Source organism: Aspergillus luchuensis, chromosome 1 (assembly GCF_016861625.1).
Source record: "Aspergillus luchuensis IFO 4308 DNA, chromosome 1, nearly complete sequence".
NCBI lineage: Eukaryota > Fungi > Ascomycota > Eurotiomycetes > Eurotiales > Aspergillaceae > Aspergillus > Aspergillus luchuensis.
The window spans coordinates 3,906,711-3,934,279 of record NC_054849.1 but is presented as its reverse complement, the minus strand read 5'-3'; the positions used below and the strand labels follow the sequence as shown (position 1 = coordinate 3,934,279).

Sequence of the window (27,569 nt, the reverse complement as noted above, 5' to 3'; positions counted from 1 at the left end):
ATGGGCGCAATTGACGCGAGGAGAAGGGTTAGGGAGATGAGGGAGAATCTTTAGGCGGTCGCAAGAACAACAACAACATTCAGGTTGGGGATGCACTAAAAGGGAGTGGGTGCGTTGCCCGCTGCGGCAGGATCATCGTCCCTGGAGCTTATTACTGCAACCAACAATAATACTACCCGCGGAAGGCTTGTACAATCCCACAATAATGAAAGGGGCAAAGGGTCCGACATAAAGCACGGACTATCATAAGACGAACGGATTAATTTAATCGATCAATAACTACTAGTACTATCAGGTCATACAGAAGGGTCATGGCTCGCTGGCTTCAACCATATTTTACCAACCAGAACAGACAGGAACAGCAGCCATTCGATATTTAGCATATCACGAAAGCATTCCACGTCGTTGAACTGTCATGCATATAGCCCCACACATAGCCACAGGCATTCTTTGAGATGAATCCAGCAATGTTTGTGCAAACATCAGTATGTTTTGGGATATTGGCGGAAGAGCAGTAGTGGGTATACTTTTTCTGCTAATGAAACCCGTGCCTTAATCGCCTGCCGTACAGCACGTGCCTGAGGCTCCGGTCGGCCGCCAAGGCATGACATACTCGCCCCTCCCTCAATCTGCCTCTCCTCTTCCGTTCTGCCTCTACTACTTTATACGGTAGGGGAAGCTTCAGGGTTCTGGTGCTTCTCCTTTCCTGGTGCTGCCCTCGGGGCTTCTGTAGCCCTTCTTTTTAAACCTTCATTGTTCGACTTTACCTTGCTAAGAAACAATCCCCCGCCTGCCTCAGTCGGAGGCTGTACCGCAACTCTAGTCATATCTCCGCATTTTCCTTCATAACTGCTTTTTTTGCCCCCGCCATACGAAGGTACTTTCACGCCTTTACCTTAGAAGGCAGAGTGAATAATGTCGGGCAATCCTAGTCAGATTCCTACCACATCTATGAAAGCGGTGAACATTCCGAGTCAGCCAGCCTCTGCGACATTTACTCCATCGTCATTCGATAGCGGCTCTCCGCGGTCTCAGCGGCGCCCGGGAGGTTCTGGCAGCTTTGGAGCTGGCTTGACATCTCAGGCTAGGAACTCAGGCTCTCCTAGGCACAATCAGGCTCTCAGGAGTCAACATAAACGACAGCGGCGTCCTCGATTGCTGGATGATGAGGATTATAGCGAATCGGTACGTATCTCGAAGTCTAGGGAGCGGCTACAGCTACACCAACCTCACTCCAGCCACATCATACTGCCATATTTCCCTCCCTTGTATCAGCCCTACCTGATGCTCTTTGTGGATCCTTATGTGAAGAGCTTTGGGAATTTTCCTTGGGATTCCCTGGACATCGCATACGCAAAGGGCTTACATAAGATGCTTAAGGAGGGGCCTACGCATGCAAGATAATCTGGGGGTTGTAGCAGAAGTGCGACAATTGTGGCCGCAGTCACTCACTATGACTTGAGTTATGTCTTTTGCTAGCCTCGTCCACTGACTCATCCCTCTCCGCAGGCCATCATGAGATCCACGACCAGTCGCAAGGGACAGACGTCCATCACTCATCTGATGAACTTCTCCCTTCCCCCTCGTCCTCAGTACCATCCTCCACCCCGTAATACTCGCCGCTATACGTCTTGGGGTCCAGGTTCTGGCTACCATGCCATGGACAAATCTCGCTACGTTCATGCCAACTATCGCTTTATCGTGACGCCGAATCGCAACTACCATGCACAAGCGGCCAATGCTGATGTCCATTTAGACTGGGACTCAGTTATGCAGGTCTTGGTATCGGAGCAGACGCAGTCAGCTAGTTGCCCCATCTGTTTGTCCACGCCGGTAGCGCCACGAATGGCTCGTTGTGGTCATATATTCTGCCTTCCTTGTTTGATTCGCTACATGCATTCGAGTGACGAAGAAAAACCGGTTCCTGAGAAGAAGCCACGTTGGAAAAAGTGCCCCATTTGTTGGGACTCTGTGTACATCTCCGAAACTCGGCCTGTGCGATGGTTTCGTGGCCAAGAAGGGGACCTCCCATTTGAGGGGGGTGATGTCGTACTACGGCTAGTGAAAAGAGAGCCTGGAAGCACTTTAGCACTGCCACGGGATGGAGCTGAGGGGATTGCGCCAGATGAGGATGTCCCGTGGTATCATGCTGCGGAAGTGGCTGACTACGCGCGCATAATGAAAGGAGGTGAAGATTATATGAAAGAACAGTACGACATTGAGATTGATGAGCTCCGCAGGCAGGAGCTTGAGGATGAGCTTCTATTCGGGGATGATACTACTTGGACACGGAAGGCGGTTGCAGCGATTGCAGATGCCAAATCCAAGGTAGAAGGTATAGGGAATCCGCCTGAGATCGTGCGACAGCCCGTCCCAAGCCAGGAGACAAAGGAACCCGTCGCTGCACACTCGCCACCAGAGGAAGTTGCTGCCATGTATGCATCGCAGCATGCAATTAAGTCAGGCCAAAGTTCGTCCGCGGAATCCATTCCCGCGTCAGATACTGGGCCTGGTTCGGCCTCCACTCCGGAGACGTCCAATGATGTGGATCGCACATCTGAAGCTTTGGGCCAGGTTGACTTGAACGCAACTTCTACCCCGAAAAAGAAAAAGAAGGATCCTGGACACGGCCGGAATAACATGCCCTCGAAGCGAGGTCCTACTACATCTGACCATGCGTTCTTTTTCTACCAAGCTCTACCACAATTCTACCTTTCGCCCTTGGACATCCGCATCCTGAAAGCTGCATTTGGTGATTACTCTTCATTCCCAGCCACCATTCTTCCCCGGGTTGAGCGTATTTCAAGCGGCCATATTGTGGATGATGAGCTACGCAAACGAGTCAAGTATCTCAGCCACTTGCCGCAAGGTTGTGAGGTGAATTTTCTCGAGTGTGACTGGAGAGATGTAGTTGTACCGGAGGTGCTAGAGACTTTCAAGTCTGAAACTGAAAAGAGGCGGAAGCGCAACAAGGAGAAAGAGGTGCGAGAAGAGAAGGATCGCATTCGAGCGGAGAAAGAAGAGGACGAAAAGCGCTGGGCAGCGGCGCGCCGGAAGAGGCCTAGCATTGGCCCCATCGATGAACCTCCCTTCTCCGACCGCGACTTTCAGCCGTTATCGGGCTCTGCTGGTGAGCCTTCTGGCTTTGATATAGGTTCTTCCTCTGCCTCGCCTCCTCCCTCCTCGAGTCCCCCCGGATCTCGTACGGTGTGGGGAACCGTGGCCGCTCCGACACTTTCGGCTCCATCGAGCTCACAAGCCCCTGCCGATGGTTGGCTGCAGGGCTGGGAAGAGGAGCTGTGGGCCCAGCAAGAAAGGGAGCTCATGGCTCAATCGGCTGCTGAGGCGAACACTGTAGCCTCTTCCTCCGGCGGGAAAAAGAAAAAGAACAAGAAAATTACACTTATGTCGACCAATATCCAAAGAGGGGCATAGAAGGTGCGACTACCTGTGCGTTTTCGTCCACCAGCTCCTGGTGATCTACTTCATCGTTTACAATCTTTTCTATACGGTACTCTGTGGATTTTTATCAACTATATCACGAATATTATGTTATAGACATATGTGGGGGGTTGTTTGCAGATACATTCTGGGAAGAGCATGGGTCAGGAGTCGAACGTGTTTTTATGAATTTTGATGGCCACATATGTGTACCAATTACAATAAATAGATAAAAATGATAAACAGCTAGATAGATGAAGCTTTTCTGTTGGGCTCATTCGGAGTCACGGCGCGTCTTTCCAGATGGAAGGTGCTAGTAACCTAGCTCTCTTTCCTAATCAGGACAACACAGTCTCAAGAGAATACTGATCGGAGAGAGATCTAAGAAATATGAGAACTTTGATCATGACCCAATCCATAGTAGACTACTACAAGCTTGCCTGTTATTACCATTATTCCAAGAGTAAGTATACCTGATTCAAGAAAGAACGTAACAACTGGTGAGGCTCTGTTGGGTTTGTTGGTGAATCTCCAGGGCCGGCGATCCTGCCGCAGCGGAGCCTCAGGCACGTGCCGTCCGCCCAAAAAAACATCATCCATCTCAGCTCCAGCAATCCACCCACTTCCCCCCGATTGTGCTGTCCGGCCTTTTACCTCTTTCTTCACCACCTCCCTTCCTTGTCTTACTAGCCTGCTTTATTATCTCTCCGGCCTCATCTTTCATCCACATATCCTTATAGCTTGACCCCGCGTTCTGCACAAGGTTCGTACCACGTCTCGCCCAACCAACCCTTCCCCGATCTTTTGCGCAACGTCCAACTTGCGTCGTACACCACGCTGATCCTTCGAGCACAAATAGGCGCCAAGCTTCGGTCTACAATTACCTTATTTTAGCTTCCAGTGTCCCGCCCGGGGCGTTAGGATGGCTGCTTAGACGGGTGCTCGCCCCCCAGTCCTGCTTCCTTTCGCTTCTTGACCTCGTATGGCTCCCATTGAGGCAACGCGTGGCTGAATAGTCAAGGCGACTCTACGACTGCCTGGACATGATGAACCATCATATGCCCGCAATGCCCCATGGGCAGCCACCCATGCCTACTCCTCGTCGACAGCAAGATGTTCCTTACACTGCAGCTCCTCCCAACATGCGATCCCCTCCTGCCTACATGGGGTACCATCCCCATATGAACGGCCACCCTCCCCCGGCCGCATACTCGCCCCAGCAATACCCTCAATGGTACCCACCTTATCCTGCCATGCAGCTCCCTCCACGCCCATACCAACACCCTTACGGACCGATGTATGTTTCTGCCTATCCGCCCTCTCAGCCCATAATGGCGCCGGCCCATATTCCTCCCGTGTCTCTTCCCATGCAGCCGAGGACCTCCACTCCTTTACAAAGCACCATGTCTCCGCCTGTCGGACTTCCACCTTTGCCCATTACGACTCAGGCACAGTCTCCCGCCACTGTTCCTGTGCACCCAGCGCCGAGCTCCGTTGTGTCATCGTCCCCCGCTCCTGCTCCTGCAAAGGTTTCTCCCGAGCCTAGGGAGCCTTTCCGCCCACCGGTAAGTGGTGTAGACTGGCACGCACTCAGTACTTCGCCTAACATAAATCACCAGCTACCTTGGCTTTCCGTTCCCGACCACCCTTTCCCTGCTCGGATCCCGGGAAGACGTAGGAAAAGCCGTCTTCTCCCTACGTCATCTGTGTCCGTCGAGCTTCCTACCAAGGACCCGCACCGGGCTGACCAGCCTGAGAGACAAACCGAAGTTCAAAGACTGGAGCCGGAACAGTCGCCATCGGAACCCCAAACACCAACCTTGTCCGCCGCGCCATCAGTTGCGAATTCGACACAACCCACAACTCCATCTTCAGTTGCGCAGAACCTCCCTCTGCGTCCTCAGTCGCAGTCCAAGGGAGCCAAACCGACGATCCCAGTAGTCCCCGTGGTCCCAGTCGTTCCGGCGCCTAGTACTCCTCGTCAGGCTACCAAGGATGAGTCGACTCGCTCGTCGGAAACCCCCAAGTCGGTCAGTGGCACAGCTCAGGAGAAGACAAATGAGGACACTCAGGAGTTGTCCCAGAATAAGACGGAGGAACCTGTTAAGCAGGCCTCGCCTGCCCCTGCAGCGCCAAAGTCGTGGGCGGATTTGGTCCGGTCAAAAGCACTCGCTAAAGGAGCGAGTGCTCCCAACGCGTCGCCTGCTGTGTCAAATGGCGTTATCAAGCCCAAGAGCGAGTCTCTGGCCGATGTCTTGACGACACTAGGAGACGATGTGTCACAGTATAGCGATAAAGTTGCCTTTCTCCAACCCAGAGGACTCGTGAATACCGGCAACATGTGCTACATGAATTCTGTATGTTTATCCAAGTTGCCAGCACGAAGTTCTACTAGCTGATGACTTTCCTCCAGGTGCTTCAAATCTTGGTTTCCTGCGTGCCGTTCTACCAATTTCTGGATCATATTGGACGGAGGGCGTCCCACAGTTTCAACAGCGACTTTCCGATGATCGACGCATTGTGAGTAACCTGATTTTCTCCATTCTTAGTTCCTCGGTGTTCTTCTTGTCGTTATTCGTCAGCCTTGCTAACCACTTAAAGGATCATGTTCATGAGAGAGTTCCGCATCATTGATGCTGCACACACTGAGGAACAGCTGAAGCTCAGGCTGAAACCAAACGAGCTCGAGGATTACGGCGAAGCCTTTGTTCCGGAATTTGTTTACGAGGTTATCAGGCAATTGCCACGCTTTAGGGACATGCGGGTAAGTCTGTTTCATTCCCTAATTCATGGGTCCATGCCAGCTAATACGTAAATGTTTTCTCAATACAGAGAGGCCATCAGCAAGATGCTCAAGAGTTCTTGGGCTTCCTTTTGGAAGAAATGCACGAAGAGTGCAATCGTGCCGCCAAAGATGCCCCTGCAACTACCTCGGCCTCTGCGAACCCCGAGGCAGAGGTTGCAAATGAAGAGTCCGGCGATGGCTGGTTGGAGGTCGGTCACAAGCAGAAGGCTGCTGTTACGCGCTCATCTGGCCATATTGCTTTGGAATCGCCCATTACGAAGATCTTCGGTGGAAAGATCCGGTCAGAGTTCAGGGTGCCTGGTAACAAGACTTCTGTGACCCTCGAGCCCTACCAGCCACTTCAGCTTGACATTGGAGCTCCTGAGATCAACAATATTGTTGATGCTCTCAAAGGACTCACTAAGCCGGAAAGCATTCAAGGGGACTTCAATTCTTCCCGCGGTCCCAATGTTACAGCGACCAAACAGATCTTCATTGAAACTATGCCGCCAGTTCTTATCCTTCACCTGAAACGGTTCCAGTACGACAGTGTGACCAGAGGCACCCAGAAGATCTGGAAAAAGGTTGGATACCCGCTCGACCTGGAGATTCCTCGCGAGGTCTTCCCGCCCAACAAGCGCAATATCATGATGGCGCAGGGTGGCCTGCCTAAGTATCGCCTCGTCGGCGTCATCTACCATCACGGCAAGAACGCTAGTGGCGGCCACTACACCGTCGACGTCCGTCGTCAAGACGGACGTGAATGGATCCGTTTGGACGACACTCTTATTCGTCGGGTTCGGAGTGAGGATGTTGCGCAGGCTGGGGGCGAGGAAGACCCCAAGGTTCTTGCGGCGGCGCTCGAGCAACACAAGCGTGACGGACCGAATGCCAACATCTTTGATCATATTGACCAAGACGACTTGGAGCAGTCTGATAACGAAAGAGGCTGGAGCCAGGTCAACGGCGCCAGCGGCCATTCAAGCAAGAAGTCAACCTCAGGTGCAGCTTCAGCACCGTCTTCCGGTGTCCGCACTCCTCTTGGACGGTATGGATCCCGAGATAACAAGGTGGCTTACCTGCTATTCTACCAACGCATCGATTGATTTGGCATTTTCTGGAGAGAATCAATCTCCAGGAGCGACCGGTGAACTATCGAGACGAGAGAGAAAACCAACAAGCGCAATTTGCTTCTTTACATCCTCCCGTCCTCTCCTTATTTAGGGAGAGGTCACAGCATTCCAATGCTGCCTGGTGGCATGCCTAATGTGTACTGGCGCCTACCCAAACACGTATCAACCATATACACTGACTCAATTTTTGTCTGTCGACTGCGCATACAACATGACATCGACCCGGCGGTTCATTAGAGGTCCGTGTTTTCACCGACCATCAAGGGTCGCTGCTGCGGAAGTGGAACGGATATTCGGGGAGTTGTTGGGCCCTTCTTTCCGACTATCCGGACAACTTCCGTCGCGCAAGGACCCCGTCTTATTTGCTCGCGTTCAAATCTACACCAATGGTGGGCATTTCCCAGACCATTGCTGTGTGCTTTGCTTTTACTTGTCATTATTTTCCCGTTCCCTTCCGTGTTCCTGATGACATTTTCCCTGTAGCTTATCCATCTATCTCGCTTATGATCTTGTGTGTTCGCGGTGCTGTATCTGGTGAGATGTCGCTCTGATATATACCCCTAGTTTCCTCGCATAGCCCCTTGGTTTGCCTCGCTGATGCAGATGGGTTTTTTCTTGATGTGGCGTGGACGGGTTTATAACGACTGCATGATTTTCCTTTTCTCCCCCAATAGACATGTCTATCCAGAAAAAAGAAGGGCTGTGGAATTTTTGGTCGGCGGCTGGCGTGCATGCTTTATTTGAACGAAGTTGGAGAGATGAGGAGTCCGGAGGATGGTGATGAGCATGATACAATAACGCCTTATGATGGAGTTGAGTTCAGGTCAAATGATGGGAACTACTGTTGATTTTTCTTTGACTCCCAGATGATTTTGGGCTCATGGCTGGTTATTCTATGTCTTTTTCTTTTCTTCTTGTTTCCTCTTTGCACCATTACACACACGAACACAAACTTTCGTTTCAACACAAATCACACATATCTTTTGTTTCCTATACTCTCACTATCATATTAATGACGAGATACGGCGGATTGCAAAATAGGGTGGTCATCAAAATCAAGGCATGGTTTAGGGTGGGATGAATATTTATTTATTTGTTGATCTATTTCAGGCACGACTTGATAAAAAAGCATGTTTAGGCAATAGTATTATATTTATAAAATCATCATGGGCTTCCGTTACATCAACTAGTAGTAGTAGGTATCAAGCACGTCATGAAGCGTATGTATAAATCCAGCTAACTACTAGTAGTCTATGTAGTGGACTAAGTTCTAATGGATCACTGTCACAAGATGCTGACTAGTAGGCAGAACGTCTCTTTATACAGTATCACTTCTCTCACTCCCACATATTATCATCCCATCTATACACCACCCCATCCAACCACACATTCTCAGCCACACACATCCCCTTCAACTCTAACGTTCATCATCTATATGTGCAGCCTTTCAGCTGCATCGTCACCATATATACAACACGAGCATCATTCTGTGAGTAGAGACCAATCACAAAAGATCTTCATGCAGCTCCAGCCTCAGCTCCAGCTCGCAACAGCAAGGATTCGTCTCCGAATCCTGCCCAGATACATCTCCAAGCAGTCTAAACATGCTGTTCGACTGCCGGAGTCGGACTGTTACTGTTACTGCTCTCCTGTGGACTATCCTGCTCATTCTCCCGAACAATCAGGTTAACAGGTCGAGCAGGTTCATCCGCAGTTGCTGCTCCAACCTGAACTTGCTCCTGCGAAGAGGTGGTCCGAATAACAGACCGACCGATCTGGAAGACGGCCGGGTCGGGCGGTTCCCGTCCTGCTTGACCGCGCTTCCGGTTCCGGTTGTTCGTGGGACCTACGCCGCGTGTCGCGGTGCTGTGCGTATGTTGCACATTGGCGATCGGTACGGGGTCAGGTTCAGCTATGATGCTGGTGCTGAGGGCCTGGGAGATTGTCCGGGGGAGATGGTAGCCGGCTTTTGCTAGGGGGATACAGAGGCCATGGACGATCTGCGAAGGGAGTCAGAAGATTATTTATATGGTTGGTGGTGCGTGGACTTACGATGCTGCAAATGACCAGGAACCAGACTACGACGTTCACGGCCTCGGACACCTTCGCGGCGTCTTCGCGGACTTGACCATCGACGGTGATTTGATTCAGAAATTCCCGGCTGACCGACAGGTAGAAGACAGCCCCGACTCCGATAGGTCCGAAGAAGCCAACAAATGCTGCCTGGTAGAAGTGCTCGATTTGGTGTATGAGCTTGTGCATGGCGAAAATGATGGGCATTCGTCGAACTAGCAGGATTAGGATTCCCAAGAATATCAAGCGATAGATGGGAATCACGCTGTTGTTCAGGAACGATGACCACGGGCAGACAGCACCGAACCACATGAAGACCGCCAAATTCAGCAACATATCGATGGTTGGCTGCAAAGAGTCATCCATGGTTTCCAGGCGAAACCAATCACTACCTTCGTTAGTAGCCGAATCAATGCGAATGGATGTATAAAATCTTACTCTTGCGTAAACACATTGCCGGCAACAAAGCAGGCCAGGAGGTCATCGGTCCCTATCAACCCACATGTACCAATGATAAATAACTGCATTCGATATTAGTAACATGTGATGGCCTAGGCAGAATTGAACTTACAGAAAGAGCGATAGCGAACACAAGAAAGCTCTCCCGATCAACGTAATGCTTCTCCTCTGCCCAGTGAAGCAGCTTACGGGAGAGCCACCCAACTACGATCCCATAGACAACACTCAGGATCACAGTGTAGACCCAAGTTTCATAGAACCACAGGCCTATAGCTTTCCCAGCGCCTCCACTGTACCCCTCGCCGCCCATTCCAATGTACTTGAGAAGATACAATCCAAAATAGAGAAAAGGATAGCCGAGACCATCATTGGCACCTGACTCAGCCACAATAATGCGCTGCAAGGGCCGAGGCACATTCTTGTCGGCAAATTTCCCCTTTACGATGGAATTGGACAGGACGGGGTCGGTAGGAGTGATGCACGCACCCACGACAAGGGCATGGAGAAAGGGAAAGTTCGGTACCATCGCCCAAATGACCAGGCTGCTACACATCCACATGGCAGCCATCCCAGGGCCCAAAAGGAGCGACAGGCTCTTCCATTCTATCTGCAGGTATCGTTTGGGGAGCTGGACCCCGGCAAGGACTAGCTGGACCCCGAGAACGAGACGGGTGAAGTACAGGGTGATCTCTTCTAGGTTCTGCTCGGAACCAAGTGCATACTCTTGGGGTCTTATGAAGTTGGCTGCATGAGGGGAGAAGATCACTCCAGCTAGCAATGAAATCACTGTACAACGTCAGTCATCCACCGTCTAATCAGCGACGACACACATAGCCGAGGAGAGATCGGTAGTATCGGGTGGAAAGATGGAAAGGCAGGACGGACATGCTTCAGAAAGATAGAATCTCTCCTTGAAGAGGTAGGACACCAGTCCGAAGACGGATATAAATCCTCCCAGCGTCGCACAGACGATGTTGAAGTTGATCAACGATAGGGTAGGCATCTTGCAGTTGCGCTCCCCCAGGTGCAGCGCACAACGTCTATTGCTGATTATGGCTTGATCCCAAGCAAGGATGCCGGAATCTTGAAGGTTTACAACTCGCTATCCAGCTGGAGCGCGGGGTAAAAGAAGGTAAAATGTGGGGAGAACAGAAGTATTCAAACAAAGTCACAAGCACGTGTTATTCAATCATAATAGTATAGATATCTTTGATGGCAAGCTCTCCTGGCATCGGAAGAATGTGATATTCCTCCAACAGCTGGATCTTTAACAAGACGAACGTCGTCGTCGAGAGCACGAGTTTCCAGCCCGATAAACTTCGGGGGGTGGGAGGAAGTAAAAAAGGGCGATACGAGAGACCAGACACGAGGCAAGCAGACGCAGGCAAGCACAGACGCGACGAATGACCTCCAGCGACGATCAGACTCGATATGAGCGACTTTACGCCAGAAGCGATGCGAGGATGCAGCGGTACGTGGGGAGTGGGAAGGAAGAGGAAGAAAAGCTAATCGGGGAGAGGAGAAAAAGTTCCGGGGATCCCAGTCAGTTCCATTTTGGTTTGCTAATGGCCCGTGCCGCTTTCGGGAAAGGCACACCCTCGTGGTATTTTATGTCCTACAACTCTACAACCGACTCTTTCTTTCAGCTGCCTGTCATACAGGTCATATCACCTACAGCTGGTCCGGTTCGTGCCAAGTAAGGCATCAATTCATGCTGCAGTTCTAGGTCAACTTTCTCTCCCGCCCGGGGGAGAACACGTCATTTCTTGAGACCGACATGATAGAAGTCCACGGATCGCATCACAACAGTCCTACTCAATACGTCGACAAACAATACCCATCGCCATCATTGATCTGTCTCCGGGAGCATCTACGAGGATACCTCGCGATTGGTAGCTCAGAAGTCGTCGTCATCCTCCTCCTCAAAAGCCTCGTCCGGAATGTCCTTGACTGCTTCCAATGCTGCAGCCTTCTCCGAAACTCCTCGTCGAGCACCACTCACCGCCAGACGATCGGCGGCCTCATTCCCAGGGTGGGAGCTATGTCCCTTGACCCATTCGAACAAGGTCTTCACCTTCAGCTCATTGCGTTCTTCGATCTTCGATAGAATAGATTCAACCAGATCCTTGTTGTCCACCGGCTTGTTGCCAGCGGTCATCCAGTTGTTGCGCCGCCACTTTGTAAACCACACCGTCACACAGTTGATCGCGTATTGGCTATCTGTGAAGATGGTCACGTCCCGATGTCGTGGAGCTATGTCAAGCGCCCGGAGGATGGCCGTCAGCTCGGCACGCTGATTGGTCTGGCGACTACCTTTAAGGGGCTCGGAAACATTTCTGCTGGGAGAACAGGCGTCAGTATTAGTCAAAGGTAGACCCTCTCAGGGATAAAGACGACGAGCGTCAGGGAGGACAAACCGGGAATCGCCAGGTCCAAAGTAAACCCCAACGCCCGCTGAGGCAAGCGCTTTGCCATTTTTCAAGGAGCTACCGTCCGTGTAGATGCGCAGCATCCCCGGCGGACCAGTAGATTTCACCTTGGTCGCGGCCTTCTGGTCCTGTGATTTATAGACCACTTTTCCTGTTTTGGGATCCAACAATACATTGGGGTCAAACCCATCCTCCGCTCCGGTCGGCAGAGGACCAGTGCCCGCCTCAAAAGGTATACCCTGCGCATCTGCAGGGACCCCGTTCATCATCCGCGGTGCACCGGCGAGCTTCTGCGATTCCGGGGTCTTTCCGAACGTAGCGCCGGATCCTTGGCCTTCCCTTGCAAACTCCTCTGCCTCCTCCCTGGTCGAGAATTTCTTGTAACGCGGCTTGGGAAAGCCTTTGATCTGCTCCTGTGCTTTTGCCCAGTCCGTATAAACACCGGGTATTCGACCGCGCTGAACACCGTAAAATCTCGTGGGTTCAGAATCTAGGGGGGTACCGCCGCGCGCAGCGGGCGCACGGGTCCCAGTGAGGAAAGCATTTGCTTCTTCGTACGAAGGGAAGGCCTGGACTGGAAAGAACAAGTCAGTTTCAGGCAACTGAATGCGGACTATCCGCGAGTCACTTACAGACAGCTCCCTTGTACCCGGTAACCTGGGTCAAACAATCGCGCCATTCATAATAAACACCGGGCTGATAGCCAGCCTTCACGGCATAATATTTCGCTGCGGATGCGCGCTTGCGTTTCGTTCCGGCCGCTACTGAGGGGGAATTCAAAGTCGGAGATGCTTTCGTGGCGGGACCCGGAGTGGGAGAAGGGGTGGTCGTGGTGTCGTTCATGACGTCGTCCCCGCAATCCGGCGCGGTCGAGAGGAAGGCTTTTAGGAACGAGGAAGGCTGAGAAGGGTAATTCGAACAGAACCTCTTCGAGAGATTCCTGTCGCGCGGATCAAGTGAACCAGATCCAGGGGCCAGAGATCTCAACCTGCAGCTCGAAATGGAACACCTAGGTCCCAACTTCGAAGCTGTCAGGCAAACCCAAGTGAGACGCGTGATGGGAACAATCCGCTGCTCTCTGACTTGACCCTATCACTTATGATTTACAGGATTGAAATCTGGGCGACGTTGTTGAGAAAGGAGTTCAGACAAACGCGGGTCTAAAGTTTTGGTGGACAAGCGGGGAGGGGGGGGGGGGGGGGTGGGAGAGAGGTCAGAGAGAGAGGGGGGGGGGTGTGGTCAACCCCCATCATCAAGCAAATCCCCGACCATTATGCGGCTGGATCCGATGCGCCTTTCAATGGTGTCCCAGCTGACCTCAATGACAGGCTCACTTTCTCTGATGGCGCTCAATCATTCTCAAGTCTAGAAGTAACTTGGATATTGTCAGATTTGTTAATCATCGATGGTTCAACAGGGACAGGCCTGGGTCGGATTGTGGACCCAACAGGGATTTAGGCATTCGGATGGACGCATTGGTTAGAAATCGCTGATCAGTCTGGAGACTTTCCCAGACGATGTTGAAGATGCATGAACAGATGTCAGAGGACCTTTTCCTACCTTGTTCTAGTGGTAGCGGATTGCCTGATAGAACTGTGGTCTCTTCCTCCTGCTGCTGGCTCTCTCGTCACGTGATTGGTGAGTAGATCGGTTGGCCAGACACTATGGATATACCCTAGTCACTCAGACTTCATGGGATCTCTCAATCAGTATACTCTAATTATTATACTCAGGGGCTGAGGTAAGTAGCACGATTCAGAGCAAAGTATGCTGTGAGCAATGTACTATTGAGTTGTAGGCCCAGTACTTATATTGTACCTACTAATCATTATTAAATATATAACCGTACTGAAAGCAAACTCTCAATTTAAACCTACTAGCTAGAAAACAATGAAGTACCCATTTGGATTCTGTGGTAATTGTTTTCAGGCTTCAATACTTACTAGTCATGCGTTCAATTGGTAGTCAAGAGGCTCAAGACTGTTCGTGCAAACGTTTACTGGACAACAACAACCCTCGCTTCAGGATGTGACCGATATGTACGGTCACGGTCTTCTTGAATAAAGGGCAGAATAAACTTCCACATTGCCCGAGTACCATTAATTCAAGTAGTAGTTGGTGAATAGAAATGTCAAGAATCCGATTTGACGCTGGTTGCTCTTCTTGCCAGACATCATCCAGAGCGTGATGCCTGCGATTATTGCCGGAGTAAAACAGCTCCTTGGTTGCTCTACAAACCCATCTTCTGCAATGAAGGCGACATCAGCATCGTGAAGAATAAGCATCGTAAAACCAATCTCACAGTGGTAGCAATTGACATACAATATCAATGAGAAATGAGGATTTTGACTGCGTGATTGCTCCCATAAGTGTTGTCTCCCTAGATTATACGTCTCCAGCACCTAGTGGAAGCAGATAAACTACTGCAACAATGTGTGCAGCAAGCTATTGCTGTCCACATCACCCAGCCACGCATTGCCCCTGTGGGGAGTTGGGTCCAGTGGGGTTGAGTACCCTGGCTGGCTACTTCGGCAATCCAGAGTATTGGAAATTCGGATATGGATCGCGATAACCATATAGAGATTCTATTATCGGTGGAGGCAAAACACAGGATTCATGGAATATGACTGATTTCGTAGGATTTTTGTATTTGTTATCGACAAATAGTTGTAGTGGTCCGACTTAGATTATAGGGCATCTGGATGTGTCAAATCTGACGCTGAGAGCAGTCCCTGGAGTTTGCATTTCGATCAAACCCACCAGGGAGAAACACATGATATGTTTCTTGATCTGGTCTCAGTCCTCTCCCTCATCTTCCTCCCTAATTCACCGTCTTTGACCAGATTGAGTTGACCAAGCAAGGAAAGGCTATACGAGACGCCATGATTGTCTCGTACAACCTGACAGAATATCTGTCATGCCCAAATGACTACTTCGGCAAGACTTCGGAAGAAGAACATCAGGGAACTAAACTAAGCAATGAGTTCGCGTTACGAGGCTTCTTCGCACCCACAATGCCAGTCTTAACAAACGGACCCCGCCTGTTTGAAACTACGCCACTTAAGACTTGTTTCGAGCTTAGAAGCCCCTCGTTGGATCTAGGCCTAATCTACTAGGAGAAATGTTCCTCTGAGAAAAGGCGCATATGGTTAATGTTCATTCTCGGTGTAATTCCGGGTTGGATTCACCAGCATTACTGTTATCAGAGCAAATCCCGGCCATTTTTCAGTTCCCACACTTCCTTCAACGCGAGACCCACCACCTCAGCCCTAGTGCATGTCCTCGAAGGCTTAGCATCTCTAATTTAGTTCGATGGCTATTTACTTACATTGCCCATGAATTATTGCCTGAGAAAGGGACCAGTCACCATCAGGGCTGACGTGGACCCTCAAGGGTTTTCAAGAGCACAAGCAATTGGCACCTGTTGGCTTTCCCTGGGACTTATCATTGTTTCCTACTAAGAAGCAAAAAGTACCCGAGCCTGATCCTCTATCTTGCCGATTAACCAGAAGCTTGTGTCTCCCAAATAAGGACCGGTGCATACATGGCAAGATTCGTGACTAATGTCCACCTTTTTACAATGATAACTCTCAGACGAACCACCGGGACCAATTAGCGCACATTCCCCGAAGGCATGTCGGCAAACCCAGCAGAGGGCAAGATGACGCGTTGCCTGGGGTTAGACTGTCGCCAATCACCCCCGAAAGGGCCGAACTTATCGCGTCATACGGGACGCCGGCGGTTTCACGAGCCAAACACCAAAGACGTCGGGATTTCCGACTTGTGGCATCCCGGAAGCCGTATATTCAGGACAGGCACGCTATCTAGGAAAGCTCGCGGTCATTAAGGTAGCCATACGTAAGATGCGTGGATCTATCAAGTCCGCTGACCAGTAAATCGAGGATGATACGACTCGTGCCGTACATCATTCCTCACAAGGGGTCAGCGCAGGTCTCACAATGAGGATGCTCTAAGTCTAATAGCAGAGGATAAATGGTACAATAAATGCCCACCTTGATCTAGAAATCTGGATCGTTTGTTCTCAGATAACCTCACTCGCTTTCCCTAGCAATAACTTACTGTTTGTTTCGTCACTCATTATTCTTTCCTTTTGTCCCACTTTATATGGACCCTCAGTAAAATGAAAGTCCTCTCCTTCATCGTGGCCGCGGCCCTTCTGGGCCTGACTGGTGCGTCTTCGAACTCCAGCCAGGGGCTGTTGAAGTCAGACGGTGGTAAGTACTGGACACTCACCTGTATGCTTTCGCTGAGTCGGTCCGCTAATGTCGTATACAGTGGCCCTGGGTGACTGGGAATCCGCGTACCAGAAGGCCTCTACGTTTGTCGCAGGCCTGACCATTGATCAGAAGCTGGCTTTGATCACGGGCAGCAGTGTCAACTCCACTAATGGCAGCTTTAGTGGCCTTATTTTCCTTGACGGTGACATGGGTCTCCAGAACTTCTACTATGTATCCGCTTTCAGCTTGTCTTCAGCACTTGCTATGACCTGGGACCGCGACGCCATCTACGCACAGGGCAAAGCTGTCGGTTCTGAGTTTTACAACAAGGGAATCCAAGTTGTCGCTGGCCCGACTTCTCAGCCATTGGGACGTACGCCCTGGAGTGGCCGTAATGTTGAGGGTTTTGGCCCCGACCCTTATCTTAATGGCCTAGCCACTGGGTTAACAACAAAAGCCTACATCGACGCTGGCGTTATCCCAGGTGCTAAGGTAGGTAGTAGATGTTGTCCCCCTAGGATACTGCTGTTCTTTGACTGACCCAAGTTGCACTACTGCACAGCACTTCCTTCTCTACGAACAGGAAACAAATCGGACTGGCGGCGGCGGCGGCGGCGGTGGTCCTGGCGGCGGCGGTATGCCTTCTGGAGGAATGGGGCCCGGCTCGTCGAATACTTCATCCATGGGCGCGAAGCCTACAGGATCAATGGGCCGTCGTGCTGCCAGTTCCAGTTCTGAGTTGGATAGCGGCTCGGCACCATACTCTTCCAATGTCGATGACAAGACTTTGCACGAGACGTATCTTTGGCCTTTCTATGACGCAGTCAAACATGGTCTGGGTGCTGTGATGTGTGCCATGACGAAGGTTAATGGCACACTAAGCTGCCAGAACTCCGGTTTGTTGATGAAGCATTTGAAGACTGAGCTTGGCTTCCCGGGATTGGTATGGCCTGATACTAATGGCCAGAGCAGTGCTTTGGAGTCTGCTCTCGGCGGTGAGGATTACGGTTCCAGTAGTATCTGGAGCACGTCTACCATGGAGACTTTGTTGTCCAATGGCTCTCTAAGTGAGGCTCGCTTGGACGATATGGCCATCCGCAATCTGATGGGTTACTACTATGTGAACCTGGACAACGGGCTCCAACCCGAGGAACAAAGTGAAGATGCGTACGTGGATGTGAGACGCAACCACTCCAAGCTGATCCGGGAAAATGGAGCCAAGTCAATGGCCCTGCTGAAGAACAAGAACGCTCTGCCATTGAAGAAGCCTCGTGTGATGAGCGTTTTCGGTGCCCACGCTGGTCCTGTGTTGGGAGGACCCAATACGGCCATGGACATCGAGGGTTCAGGACCGACGTACCAGGGTCACTTGGCCACCGGCACCGGTTCTGCTCAAGCATCCCTGCCTTACTTAGTGCCACCTTACGTTGCACTAACTAACAGAATCATTGAGGATGGAACCATGATGCGGTGGGTGCTCAACGATACCTATACCTCTTCTAGCACTTCCGGCTTGATCACAGAGGGGACTGACAGCACCGCTGTGGACCCCTCGTATGCCGACTATGCCACGAACTCCGATGCCTGCCTCGTCTTCCTGAATGCCCTTTCCGGAGAAGGCGCTGATCGCACTGAACTCTACAATGACGACCAAGACACCATGGTCAACACCGTCGCCGATAACTGCAACAACACCATCGTCATCATCAACACCGTCGGCCCGCGCTTGATGGACCAGTGGATCGAACATGACAACGTTACTGCTGTTCTCTACGGATCCCTGTTGGGCCAGGAGTCCGGTAACTCCATTGTCGACGTCCTCTACGGAGACGTGAACCCCTCTGGCCGCCTCATCCACACCATCGCCAAGAACGAGAGCGACTACAACGTCAAGATCTGCTACACAGCGCAGTGTAATTTCACCGAAGGTAAGCAGCCTTAACACAGCACTCTTCCCCACATCCTCGCACGTACTCACACAACATCCCTCATAGGTGTCTACCTCGACTACCGCTACTTCGACGCCTACAATATCACCCCCAGATACCCCTTCGGCCACGGTCTCTCCTACACCACCTTCTCCTACTCCGACCTGAACATCGAAAAGCCCTCCACCCTATCCAAGTACCCCACCGGCAAACAAACCGTCGGAGGCAACAGCGACCTCTGGGATATCGTGGGAAGCGTCTCCGTCAAGGTCGCCAACACCGGCTCGCTCGACGGCGCCGAAGTCCCCCAGCTCTACCTCGGATTCCCCACTGCTGCGCAGCAACCCGTTCGCCAGCTCCGTGGCTTTGAGCGCGTCGAGATCGCCTCCGGCAAGCAGAGCGAGGTGACCTTCAAACTGCGCCGCCGTGATATCTCGTACTGGGATGTCCGTGCCCAGCAGTGGCTTGTTGCCTCGGGTGACTACAAGGTCTATGTGGGTGCAAGCTCGCGTGACCTGAAGCTGAATGGCACTTTTGCTGTTCAGATTTCGTCTTAGATGTAAACTAGAACTATGGGGGCGGGAACCTTTTGTCTCTTCTTGATGGTTAGTAGCGGATATATTTCTCTAGGTGATGTATGTAGCGGCTGTTCCATTCCTGTTCATTACTTCTTCATCCTTACTAGATGATCAATAATCGGATCTTTTCCTAGCAAATAATCTACTGGGTCCAGGAAACGTGCGTAGAAGGAGTCGCGGGATTTTTTTTTTTCTAACTCTGAAGCTTATAGTAGATACTATCAAGTAGTAGCCGTTCTGCTTCATTGTTCCTGACATTTAAGGATCCTAAACCGACCACTCGCAAGGACAGCTCTTCATGATACTATAGTGTATTCATATCTGAATTTCTCACGCTCAGCAACAAGCTTCATCATGAACCTACTGCACGTCAAATCATATCAATTTTGAACTTGAGGGTGCAACAGTTACTTCATTGAACATATTGTAAGCTGGAGTAGTATATATATATAAGTGTAGATAAAAGCTCAATGCCTGTAAGCCTACAGCCTCGCTCCTGGCTTTTCTGCCTCCGTTACCCAAAGCAACAGCTCATCTTTCCCAAACTCTTCCATAACTTCTACAGGTAGGTTCACGCGGACTTCCCAATTGCTCTCTCCTCTCTTGGCAGGATTTCTGTCAGGTAGAATTAGAGTCAACCCATCGGTCCGACCGTCGATAGTATCAAAGTCCAACAGTGGTCCCAGTCTCTTACCCCAGTCCGAGGCATATATGTCAGTTTTACGAAGACTGGACATTATGACCTCGGCAGGGGCACCGGAAACCGACGAGAAGTCACCGCACTCTTCCACACGGCCTATGAGACCGCGAATTTGCTCGTCTTGAATCGACTTGCATTTGGCTCGAGACATCAGGGCTAGTTTAAGCAATGCGTTGATTGTTTCTTTGTCCATTCGCTTTCGGGTTACGGGAAAGGCTTCCTGTGGGGTAGGAATATCTTCCCAGTCGCATTGACTTTTCGCCAACACGAGGCTATTCCCCAGATAGCTTCTTGGCAGAGGAGGTTGGAGTATTGAGCGAACCTCTATATTTCTGGATAAAGAGGATACGCGCGGTAAGTCTGACGAATGCTTGGAAGCAACTCGACGACGAGCGCGGGATACAGAGAGCCATGCTAGAGCAGTTACCAGATCGTCGCTTGAGATGTTTTCAAGTTTGTACTGGCTTTCACTTTGTGAGATTTTCTGTGACGTTGAATAACCCTTGGCAAGCTCATGGGCAAGATTGTTGCACGAGTTTTTGAGGTAGTTGACTCTGTCTGTATGCATAGTATAACGACGACAGATGATTGGGCCGGGCTGTCGTCCACGTATCTCTTCATAGCTAGTCTCACAGTATGCATCCTTGAGGTCGGGGTTGCTGGTGGTGGCAGCTTGGTTTATCCTCCTCCTTGCCTGCTCTTCTTTATCGCGGTCCATCGGAAGACGTCTGGCATCGGCGCTCTTTCGATCCCGTCCAGAGCAAGATCGAGCTAGAGCGTGCAAAATTATGGTGACCCCTAGCGAATCCATTACCTGATGATGCCAGGCGAGGCATAAAATGATTCCGTCTTGCATGACATTGGCCTGGAACCGCACTGCAGGTATGGGGCTGGAATCCGAGAGCGTCTTCGGAACGCTTAGCATTTCATAATCGATGACTGGCGAGGCTAAAGCATCCGATATAGTGCGTTGATGGCGTTTGACACGTAACAGGGGGCATTGGAGGAGGTCCGATGTTGTCGGTGGCTGCAACTCTGTGACGTTTCCTCTTTTCTCCTTCTGCACCATCGCAACATTGCCAGCCAAGAATGGCCACTGGGATACCAAGTTTGATAGGCCGGATTCTATCGCATCCACTGCTTCAGACGGCTGTTCAGGTCGAAAAGACATATAAGCGAACACATGATGAGGAGGGAGCAGGTGGTCCAGAGGCGTGAGGGTATAAGGCTGGAACGACGGAGTGTGAGTTCTGGCGGTCATTCTTGTATGTCGAAGAATCATGCCGAGCTTTGTGAGGGGATGGGTCCTTGGAATCCTATATATAATAACGCCGTGGAGTATATAAAAGTCGAAAACCTATTCGTTCAAAGATAGAAACTCAATTATACTTACGCGCAGATGATGGCATCTTAAGCTTTCAATTAACGTCCTGTAGCCAGGTTTCGTCTGTATGTATGAACAGGTTTCTTCAGGGTTAGGGGAGGTCATAGCATGTAGGTAATGATTGTCATATTCCGCCCACTGTCCGTTTTATGGATGTGGCTCATAGATAGCCAGTTGATGATAGGTTGTCCGTCTGTAAGCGTATCCCACAGTAGACAGAAGCACGCATGGTAGAGGTGGAGTATGGTAAGGTTTCGTGTCGGGAAATGCTCAATTGAGGAATTGACATGATCTTTTGAATTGACACGTTTGACCATGTTCCAGACTCAGCGTATGCATAGTTCTGATTCCAGTTAATAACGTTTCGATGCAGTATACCTGGGTGGTTATTGTTGATCCCCTACACACTTGAACCAGAGGTAGTCGCGATAGCTCGTCCCACATCATGGGCAAGCCAATGCGTGACTGCATAAAAGCGACTTGTTCCATTACCTTTTTCTCTTAATAAGGGGTTAGTGTCCTGATGTTAGGGAGATTGATGGTGGTCTCAGATGGTGGGGAGTTTTAGATTCCACAATTCAGACGATGCAACATCGTATCCCAAAAGGGACCCCGACATCATGACTCAGCAGAACAACCCTCTTTCACCAAATAATTATTAGCTAGCTATAAAACCCAATAATTCCAGATACACAATACAGAAGGGCAAATTCAAGCTTCAAAAGATCCTAAAAATAAAGCAACATGTCCGACAAAGACCTCCTCAACATCGTATCCCAAGAACTCGCCGGGACTCAGTATGCCTCGTCCTCTCTAACCCCACTAAGCGGGGGAACCGCCAACTTTGTCTATCGGGCTCAGCTCGATCAACCGCTCCCAGATGGAACAGAATCCGTTATAGTGAAGCATACAGAGGCATTCATTGCTCTTAACCGGGAATTCAAACTCCCGGCTGAACGCTGTGTTAGTATCCCTTGTGTGAAGTCAAACCTACTACAAACATCGTGTTAACATATGGCATGTAGCTTTTCGAGGAATCCATCTTGAAGGCTCTCGATGGGTTGCCTAGCAAACAGAACAGAAGCAACAGTTCTGATGTGCAAACTCAGGAAGTGACAGTCAAAACGCCTCGTCTCTTCTCCTTCAATCGCGAAACCAACACTGCTGTTATAGAAGATCTTCCCGATTCCCTGGACCTCAAGTCCTTCTTAATCTCCACAGCCGCTTCCAACAACCTGACTCAAGAATGGGCATCCTCCATAGGTCATGCACTAGGGAATTGGCTACAATCATTCCATCACTGGGCTGATAATGAGGCCCAGTCTGGGGTGGCGGCCGAGATGGACAAGAACCAGTATATGCGAGACTTGAAATTCATGGTCAACTATGATGCTCTGGTGAATACAATTGATAAATACCCGACTATACTAGGAAATTCCCGGGAAGTGTTCAGCAAGGTTCGGGAAATGGCGGCCGGAGAGCTGAGTCGAAAGGACGGAAATGGGTTTGGGATAATTCACGGTGATTTTTGGTCGGGAAAGTCCGTGCCTTCCCTGCCTTGATAGAACGAAGAACAAGCAAGCTGATGCAACATAGTGTCCTCATCCCCAAAACCGCCCTCGAGCAACCAAATCACCTTCCTCTATTCATCATCGACTGGGAACTTTGCCACTGCGGTGCTCGTGCCCTCGATCTGGGCCAAATGTTCGCTGAGCTCTACCTGTTGAAGCATTTCAAGGATATCGATGCGGCGACGTGGATTATCCAAGGCTTCATGAAGGGATACCAGAACCTGGATGATGAGACGGCCTTTCGGGTATTGATCCACGTTGGCGTCCATTTCATTGCCTGGGCACCTCTAATTCCTGGCTGGGGTACCTCGCAGCAGGTTGAAGATGCTGTTCGTCTGGGTAGAGATATCGTCACCAAGGCCTGGGGAAAGGACAGGAGCTGGTTTGAAGGAGTATGGAAGTCATTGTTTCGAGATCGGTAGATCATTCAGGATCTAAACTATGTTCTCTATGTATCTAATCAGCCGTGATATCGGGTGGCACGGTGAGAGACAATTCACCTACCTGGACCCACCCTTGAACCATAAGCCAAGCTATCAAGGAGACTTGACCGAGAAATCGTGCACAATTCCGGTTGATTCAGTGACAGAAGTCCTTTTTCTAAGAATAGGCGCGCCCTACCTTATTGGGAAGTAGGGTCAAACGGCGCGCCTTTCTGCACCCCAACCCCAGTGATCGTGCTTTTGCTTCCTTTCAGCATCTCATCATTAGACACTGACCACCTCACTGAATACCTACAAGCCATGGCTTCATCTAAGAAGAAGAGAAACCAGTCCAAATCGAAACCCTCATCATCCAAACGTCGCAAGGTCGTGGAGACAGCTCCTGAGGCACCTGACCAGTCCGAGGAGGCTGTTCCTCAACCGACCGTTTCATTCCAGGCTCAGCCTGTGAGCCCGGTAGACTCATTGTCCAGTAACGTCTCCTTCAAGCTCCATCAACGCCTCGAGCGCTTTGACGACCTTGAACCGTCCGGCATCATAGTCGACGTTAAGCCACCGGATGATATCAAAGAATATGCAGATAGCACAGTCTTGGGTAGCAAGAAGCTCCGAATGGTGGAGCAGAGCAAAGTAGTGGAAGCGTTCATGGCGAAGATAGCTGAGCTCAGCCGCAGAAACAACATGAAACATGAGTGGGTAGGGCTCATACATAATGCTATTCTTCATATGAACCTAGAGAACAGGGTAGCGTTCAGGACTGTTGAAGATAAAGGTATGTAAGACATAATCTCCCCAAGTTTTGATCATCTTCAGCACCAGATCTGACACTCCAGAAAGAGTTGCATAGAGACATAATGACAAAGCTCATGCAAAGTTCAGAACACCGATCGCGGCCTGACATTTGTGTTGGGTTGAGCGAGTCTCACCTACGAGAGATCCTATACAAAGACCCGGATGATGCAGCTGCAAAGGAATTCTGGAATAATTTGAAGGAAAAGGATGGAGTGCTGAGTGATCCATACGCGAAGCCGCAGTATCTGCGCTTTCCATTCTTCATCGTGGAAGTCCGGGCCGACTTTAATGGAGATAATCTGCACCAGGCCCAGAATCGAGCTGCAGTTGGTGCTGCTGGGGCACTCTGGATGCTACAGATGCTCTCTGACAATAGGCGTGAAACGAAAAGCGCGAAGTCCAAGAAGGGCTTTGATATCACCAATCTTCCGGTATTCTCACTTGTTTCGGAGGGAGCAACATTCCAACTCTGGGTTCATTATCGGAAAATGGTTCCGGGGAATAGCACGGACAAGATCGAATACTGTTCTGCACATGTCAAGTCATGGCATGCAAATGGTGAAAAAGCCTGTTATAAGATTCTGAGAAATATTTACGCCATTCTAAGATGGGGAGTGGGTGAATTCAAGAATAAGGTGGTTGAGGCGCTCAAGTCATATGTGTGATGGCTCTTCTTCAACTGTTGATCTTGCTAGTAAGGGTTCTTCCTATTTGCTTCAACTGTTCTACAGAAAGAATGCTAATCCTCTGGTCTTAGAGTCTCTGCTGTTGACAAGAGAACCTATGTTTCGGCACTATAAGATCATAAACCCCTTCCTTTCTTGGCCTCATATTTGTTATATCTTGTCTAAGAATTGGTTGTTTTGATATGGTTAAGAAGGATTCAACACCTCTCTGTTTCTGGTTACTGATAGGATTGTTTCATTGGTCACTTCCATACTGACTGTTCCATTACGGACTACATCTCCTTTTTGGGCCACTGGATATTCCTTCATGTATCAATACTGGACACTAACATTGCTTACCATCAAAAACATACGAGGTATCAGAAAGCTTGCTATACTTGTTGATAGTCTATAGATAGCTTCATATTTCCCTCGTTTACCAAGTTATTACTGTTACGAAACTCTTTGCAGTAGACGCTATATGCATTCTACGGACAGTCAAGTCAGGCTTGCAAGTAGTAATGGCTACCGCCATGTCTATTTCTGTGCAGTCTACAAAAAACAGAGATGCTAGGATGTATACTCGCATTCCAGACGTCGCTCGGTTCATAGTTTGGCACGGTATGTGCTTCGGATACCTTCCAGCCCTGACGGTCCATCGTAGATTTGCTGTTCTGCAAGGCGGGTGTTGATCTGTCGCATAGTCGGTTAGTGCTGGAAAGACGACAAAAGAAGTGGAATGCAGCCGACACTTACATGTTGGGGTCCTAGATCCTCCACACGCTCAACACCAAGTAACCGCATGCATGTCTTGGTCTCGTCGGACAGAACTAATATCCCAGTCAGCAGACGCCCTATTTGAATCTCGGATCCATATACGTACTCTGCAGAGTGCGCTTGACACCCTCAACACCACCGGCTCCTAAGCCCCACAGAGCAGGGCGTCCAATACCGACGCCCCTGGCGCCGAGACAGAGTGCCTTGACAACGTCTGTGCCACGGCGGATGCCGCCGTCAACCCATACTTCCAACTTATCAAAGACCTCCGGGCAATATTTCCGGATTTCGAGTAATGTGTGCACAGCTGGAGGGGCGGTGTCGAGAGCACGTCCACCATGGTTGGAAAGGATAATGCCTTTAACCTGAGGAGTGTGAAGGGATGCAATGTAAGCATCCTCGTGCGTCTGAAGACCCTTGAGAACAATAGGGATATCGGTTTGCTTAGCCAACCACGGCAGAGTCTCCTTCCATGTGAGGGTTGGATCCGTGCCCGCGAAAAGCTGACGTCCGACACCTCCCCCTCCGTTGTTGATATCTTTCGAAGACTTGTCTGCAGCTTTTGTGGCGCTCGGAACTGGTGCTGATGCGCCCACGGTGTTGCCGCGCTCATCGTCCTCTCTCTTTCCAGGCACAGGCGCGTCCAGAGTGAGAACAATGAACTTGATCGCCTTGAGCTTGTTTATGCGTGCCAGCATGGCCTCGCTCTTCTTCCGATCTGTTTGGACATACAATTGCCATCCAAATACTTGGTCTGGTGCGGCATCCTTAACGATCTGCTCTGGGGTCATTGAAGCGTTGTTGGAAATGATCTGCATGGCCCCGAAGCTGCGACAGGCCTCCGCAATACCAGCTTCACCTGCTGGGTGGCCCAGTCGAGCCATGGCTGCGGGGGAGACGTAGATGGGCATGCCGATTTTGTTGCCCAGAGCTGTAGTATCCAGGTCACATCGCGTGCAGTCGATGAATACCCGTGGCCGCAGCAAGATAGATCGGTAAACTTCCGTATTGAAATGTTTCGTGATTTTGTCGTCGGATGCTGAGTAGTAATAGGCCCATGCCTTCTTGCTGACATTTCTGGTGGCCACTTGCTCGAAATCGTCCATGTTGAGTAGACTCTCCATCGGAGGCGGGCCTTCCTTCTCCCCCGCATCTGAGGCTGGCTCCGCTTGTACTTTCGGCAGCGTGTCAGCATTTACCGTTCCCAGGAATGCTTCAGGCTTCAGGTTCTCCTCCAGAATGCCCGGAGGGTGAATAGGGTCGTATTCCTCTGTGGCATCTTTTCCTGCAAGCTTAAGAATTATCTTGGCACCACCAGGGTGCTCTGAGAGAAAGTCGGTGACCTGATTGAGTTGGAGTGTTTAGTTTCGGTTAAGCCACAAAAAGATGTATGATTGGGTGAACATACATCGTAAACTTTTCCGTAGAGTATTACCCAGCAGCTCTCTGGGGTGTTGTGTTTTGCGACTGAGGGTCTTCAGTTAGTTTCAAGACTGTGACTCAATCTTGAGATGACAATTGTGCGCTGCATGGGGAATTCCGGGGTATACTAACCTTCCGCCGCGTCGAATACCTTGCTCATCTTGCTATTCAAAGAGATGTTTGGGTCGTAGCAATTGGTTTTGTTACAATTGTCGAATGTGACCCGCAAGAGGGAAGAGGGAAGAAGAGATGAGGAGAAATCAAGGATAGTCAAGAGAGAAAAAGACGGTAGGAGATGAAGTGTTCGGAGCGGTAGCCTCGAAATGCCTCCTCGCATTCAACTAACCCGGTTAAACCCACCCCCATTTACGGCTCGGCCTGAACTCCGACGAGGAGACAAAGTTGGGGGCGGCGATTGAAATGCCGCCTGTTTTGGGAAATGTCGGTCGCCGACGGGGACTGCTTAGAGAAGGACGATCGGCCATTGGTGGACAATCCGGGGGCCCTTGATGTCATGGCTCAAGCCTGTCTCCAGTTTTCTTTCGGAAAAGTCCTTATCTTAGTTATGCTCTTGAGCTTCATGAATTTGGTATGAGTAACCCATTTGCAGCTCTACAATTGATCCAGGAAAGCAAGTCCTCCACGTTACGAAAAGGCTATAGGCTACAGGCTACAGCAAACGATGCAGCTTAACGCCAAGTTGAGCCATCAGGTGCCATGGTCGCGTGCTATTCCTCTTCCAGTGCAGCTA

General features: G+C 50.4%; 9 protein-coding genes across 9 annotated transcripts; 5 read left to right on the top strand and 4 right to left on the bottom strand.

Annotated features, from left to right (window-relative positions):
* Positions 1 to 951: 951 nt before the first annotated feature.
* Positions 952 to 3,435, top strand: AKAW2_11324A (RING-type E3 ubiquitin transferase MAG2; the record flags this gene model as incomplete). The annotated part of the gene is made up of 2 exons (XM_041683796.1): positions 952 to 1,185; positions 1,510 to 3,435. 2 exons carry the CDS (start codon positions 952 to 954, stop codon positions 3,433 to 3,435), a joined length of 2,160 nt encoding a protein of 719 aa, XP_041538044.1.
* Positions 3,436 to 4,484: 1,049 nt separating this feature from the next.
* Positions 4,485 to 7,332, top strand: AKAW2_11323A (mRNA-binding ubiquitin-specific protease UBP3; the record flags this gene model as incomplete). The annotated part of the gene is made up of 4 exons (XM_041683795.1): positions 4,485 to 5,798; positions 5,855 to 5,961; positions 6,043 to 6,205; positions 6,274 to 7,332. The coding sequence occupies 4 exons, from the start codon at positions 4,485 to 4,487 to the stop codon at positions 7,330 to 7,332; spliced, it is 2,643 nt and encodes an 880-aa protein (XP_041538043.1).
* A 1,625-nt stretch (positions 7,333 to 8,957) lies between these two features.
* On the bottom strand, positions 8,958 to 10,459 carry AKAW2_11322S (putative Na/H antiporter; the record flags this gene model as incomplete). The annotated part of the gene is made up of 4 exons (XM_041683794.1): positions 8,958 to 9,359; positions 9,412 to 9,820; positions 9,871 to 9,953; positions 10,004 to 10,459. The coding sequence occupies 4 exons, from the start codon at positions 10,457 to 10,459 to the stop codon at positions 8,958 to 8,960; spliced, it is 1,350 nt and encodes a 449-aa protein (XP_041538042.1).
* Positions 10,460 to 11,788: 1,329 nt separating this feature from the next.
* AKAW2_11321S (RNA-DNA hybrid ribonuclease) lies at positions 11,789 to 13,163 on the bottom strand (the record flags this gene model as incomplete). The annotated part of the gene is made up of 3 exons (XM_041683793.1): positions 11,789 to 12,227; positions 12,309 to 12,894; positions 12,953 to 13,163. 3 exons carry the CDS (start codon positions 13,161 to 13,163, stop codon positions 11,789 to 11,791), a joined length of 1,236 nt encoding a protein of 411 aa, XP_041538041.1.
* A 3,298-nt stretch (positions 13,164 to 16,461) lies between these two features.
* Positions 16,462 to 19,043, top strand: AKAW2_11320A (uncharacterized protein; the record flags this gene model as incomplete). The annotated part of the gene is made up of 4 exons (XM_041683792.1): positions 16,462 to 16,555; positions 16,617 to 17,050; positions 17,121 to 18,486; positions 18,553 to 19,043. 4 exons carry the CDS (start codon positions 16,462 to 16,464, stop codon positions 19,041 to 19,043), a joined length of 2,385 nt encoding a protein of 794 aa, XP_041538040.1.
* A 503-nt stretch (positions 19,044 to 19,546) lies between these two features.
* Positions 19,547 to 21,046, bottom strand: AKAW2_11319S (uncharacterized protein; the record flags this gene model as incomplete). The annotated part of the gene is made up of 1 exon (XM_041683790.1): positions 19,547 to 21,046. The coding sequence occupies one exon, from the start codon at positions 21,044 to 21,046 to the stop codon at positions 19,547 to 19,549; it is 1,500 nt and encodes a 499-aa protein (XP_041538039.1).
* An 846-nt stretch (positions 21,047 to 21,892) lies between these two features.
* On the top strand, positions 21,893 to 23,141 carry AKAW2_11318A (uncharacterized protein; the record flags this gene model as incomplete). The annotated part of the gene is made up of 3 exons (XM_041683789.1): positions 21,893 to 22,111; positions 22,174 to 22,688; positions 22,745 to 23,141. The coding sequence occupies 3 exons, from the start codon at positions 21,893 to 21,895 to the stop codon at positions 23,139 to 23,141; spliced, it is 1,131 nt and encodes a 376-aa protein (XP_041538038.1).
* Positions 23,142 to 23,462: 321 nt separating this feature from the next.
* Positions 23,463 to 24,619, top strand: AKAW2_11317A (uncharacterized protein; the record flags this gene model as incomplete). Its single annotated transcript, XM_041683788.1, has 2 exons — positions 23,463 to 23,934; positions 24,000 to 24,619. 2 exons carry the CDS (start codon positions 23,463 to 23,465, stop codon positions 24,617 to 24,619), a joined length of 1,092 nt encoding a protein of 363 aa, XP_041538037.1.
* A 606-nt stretch (positions 24,620 to 25,225) lies between these two features.
* On the bottom strand, positions 25,226 to 27,155 carry AKAW2_11316S (FMN-dependent alpha-hydroxy acid dehydrogenase; the record flags this gene model as incomplete). Its single annotated transcript, XM_041683787.1, has 5 exons — positions 25,226 to 25,312; positions 25,376 to 25,449; positions 25,503 to 26,739; positions 26,805 to 26,863; positions 26,951 to 27,155. The coding sequence occupies 5 exons, from the start codon at positions 27,153 to 27,155 to the stop codon at positions 25,226 to 25,228; spliced, it is 1,662 nt and encodes a 553-aa protein (XP_041538036.1).
* Positions 27,156 to 27,569: the final 414 nt, after the last annotated feature.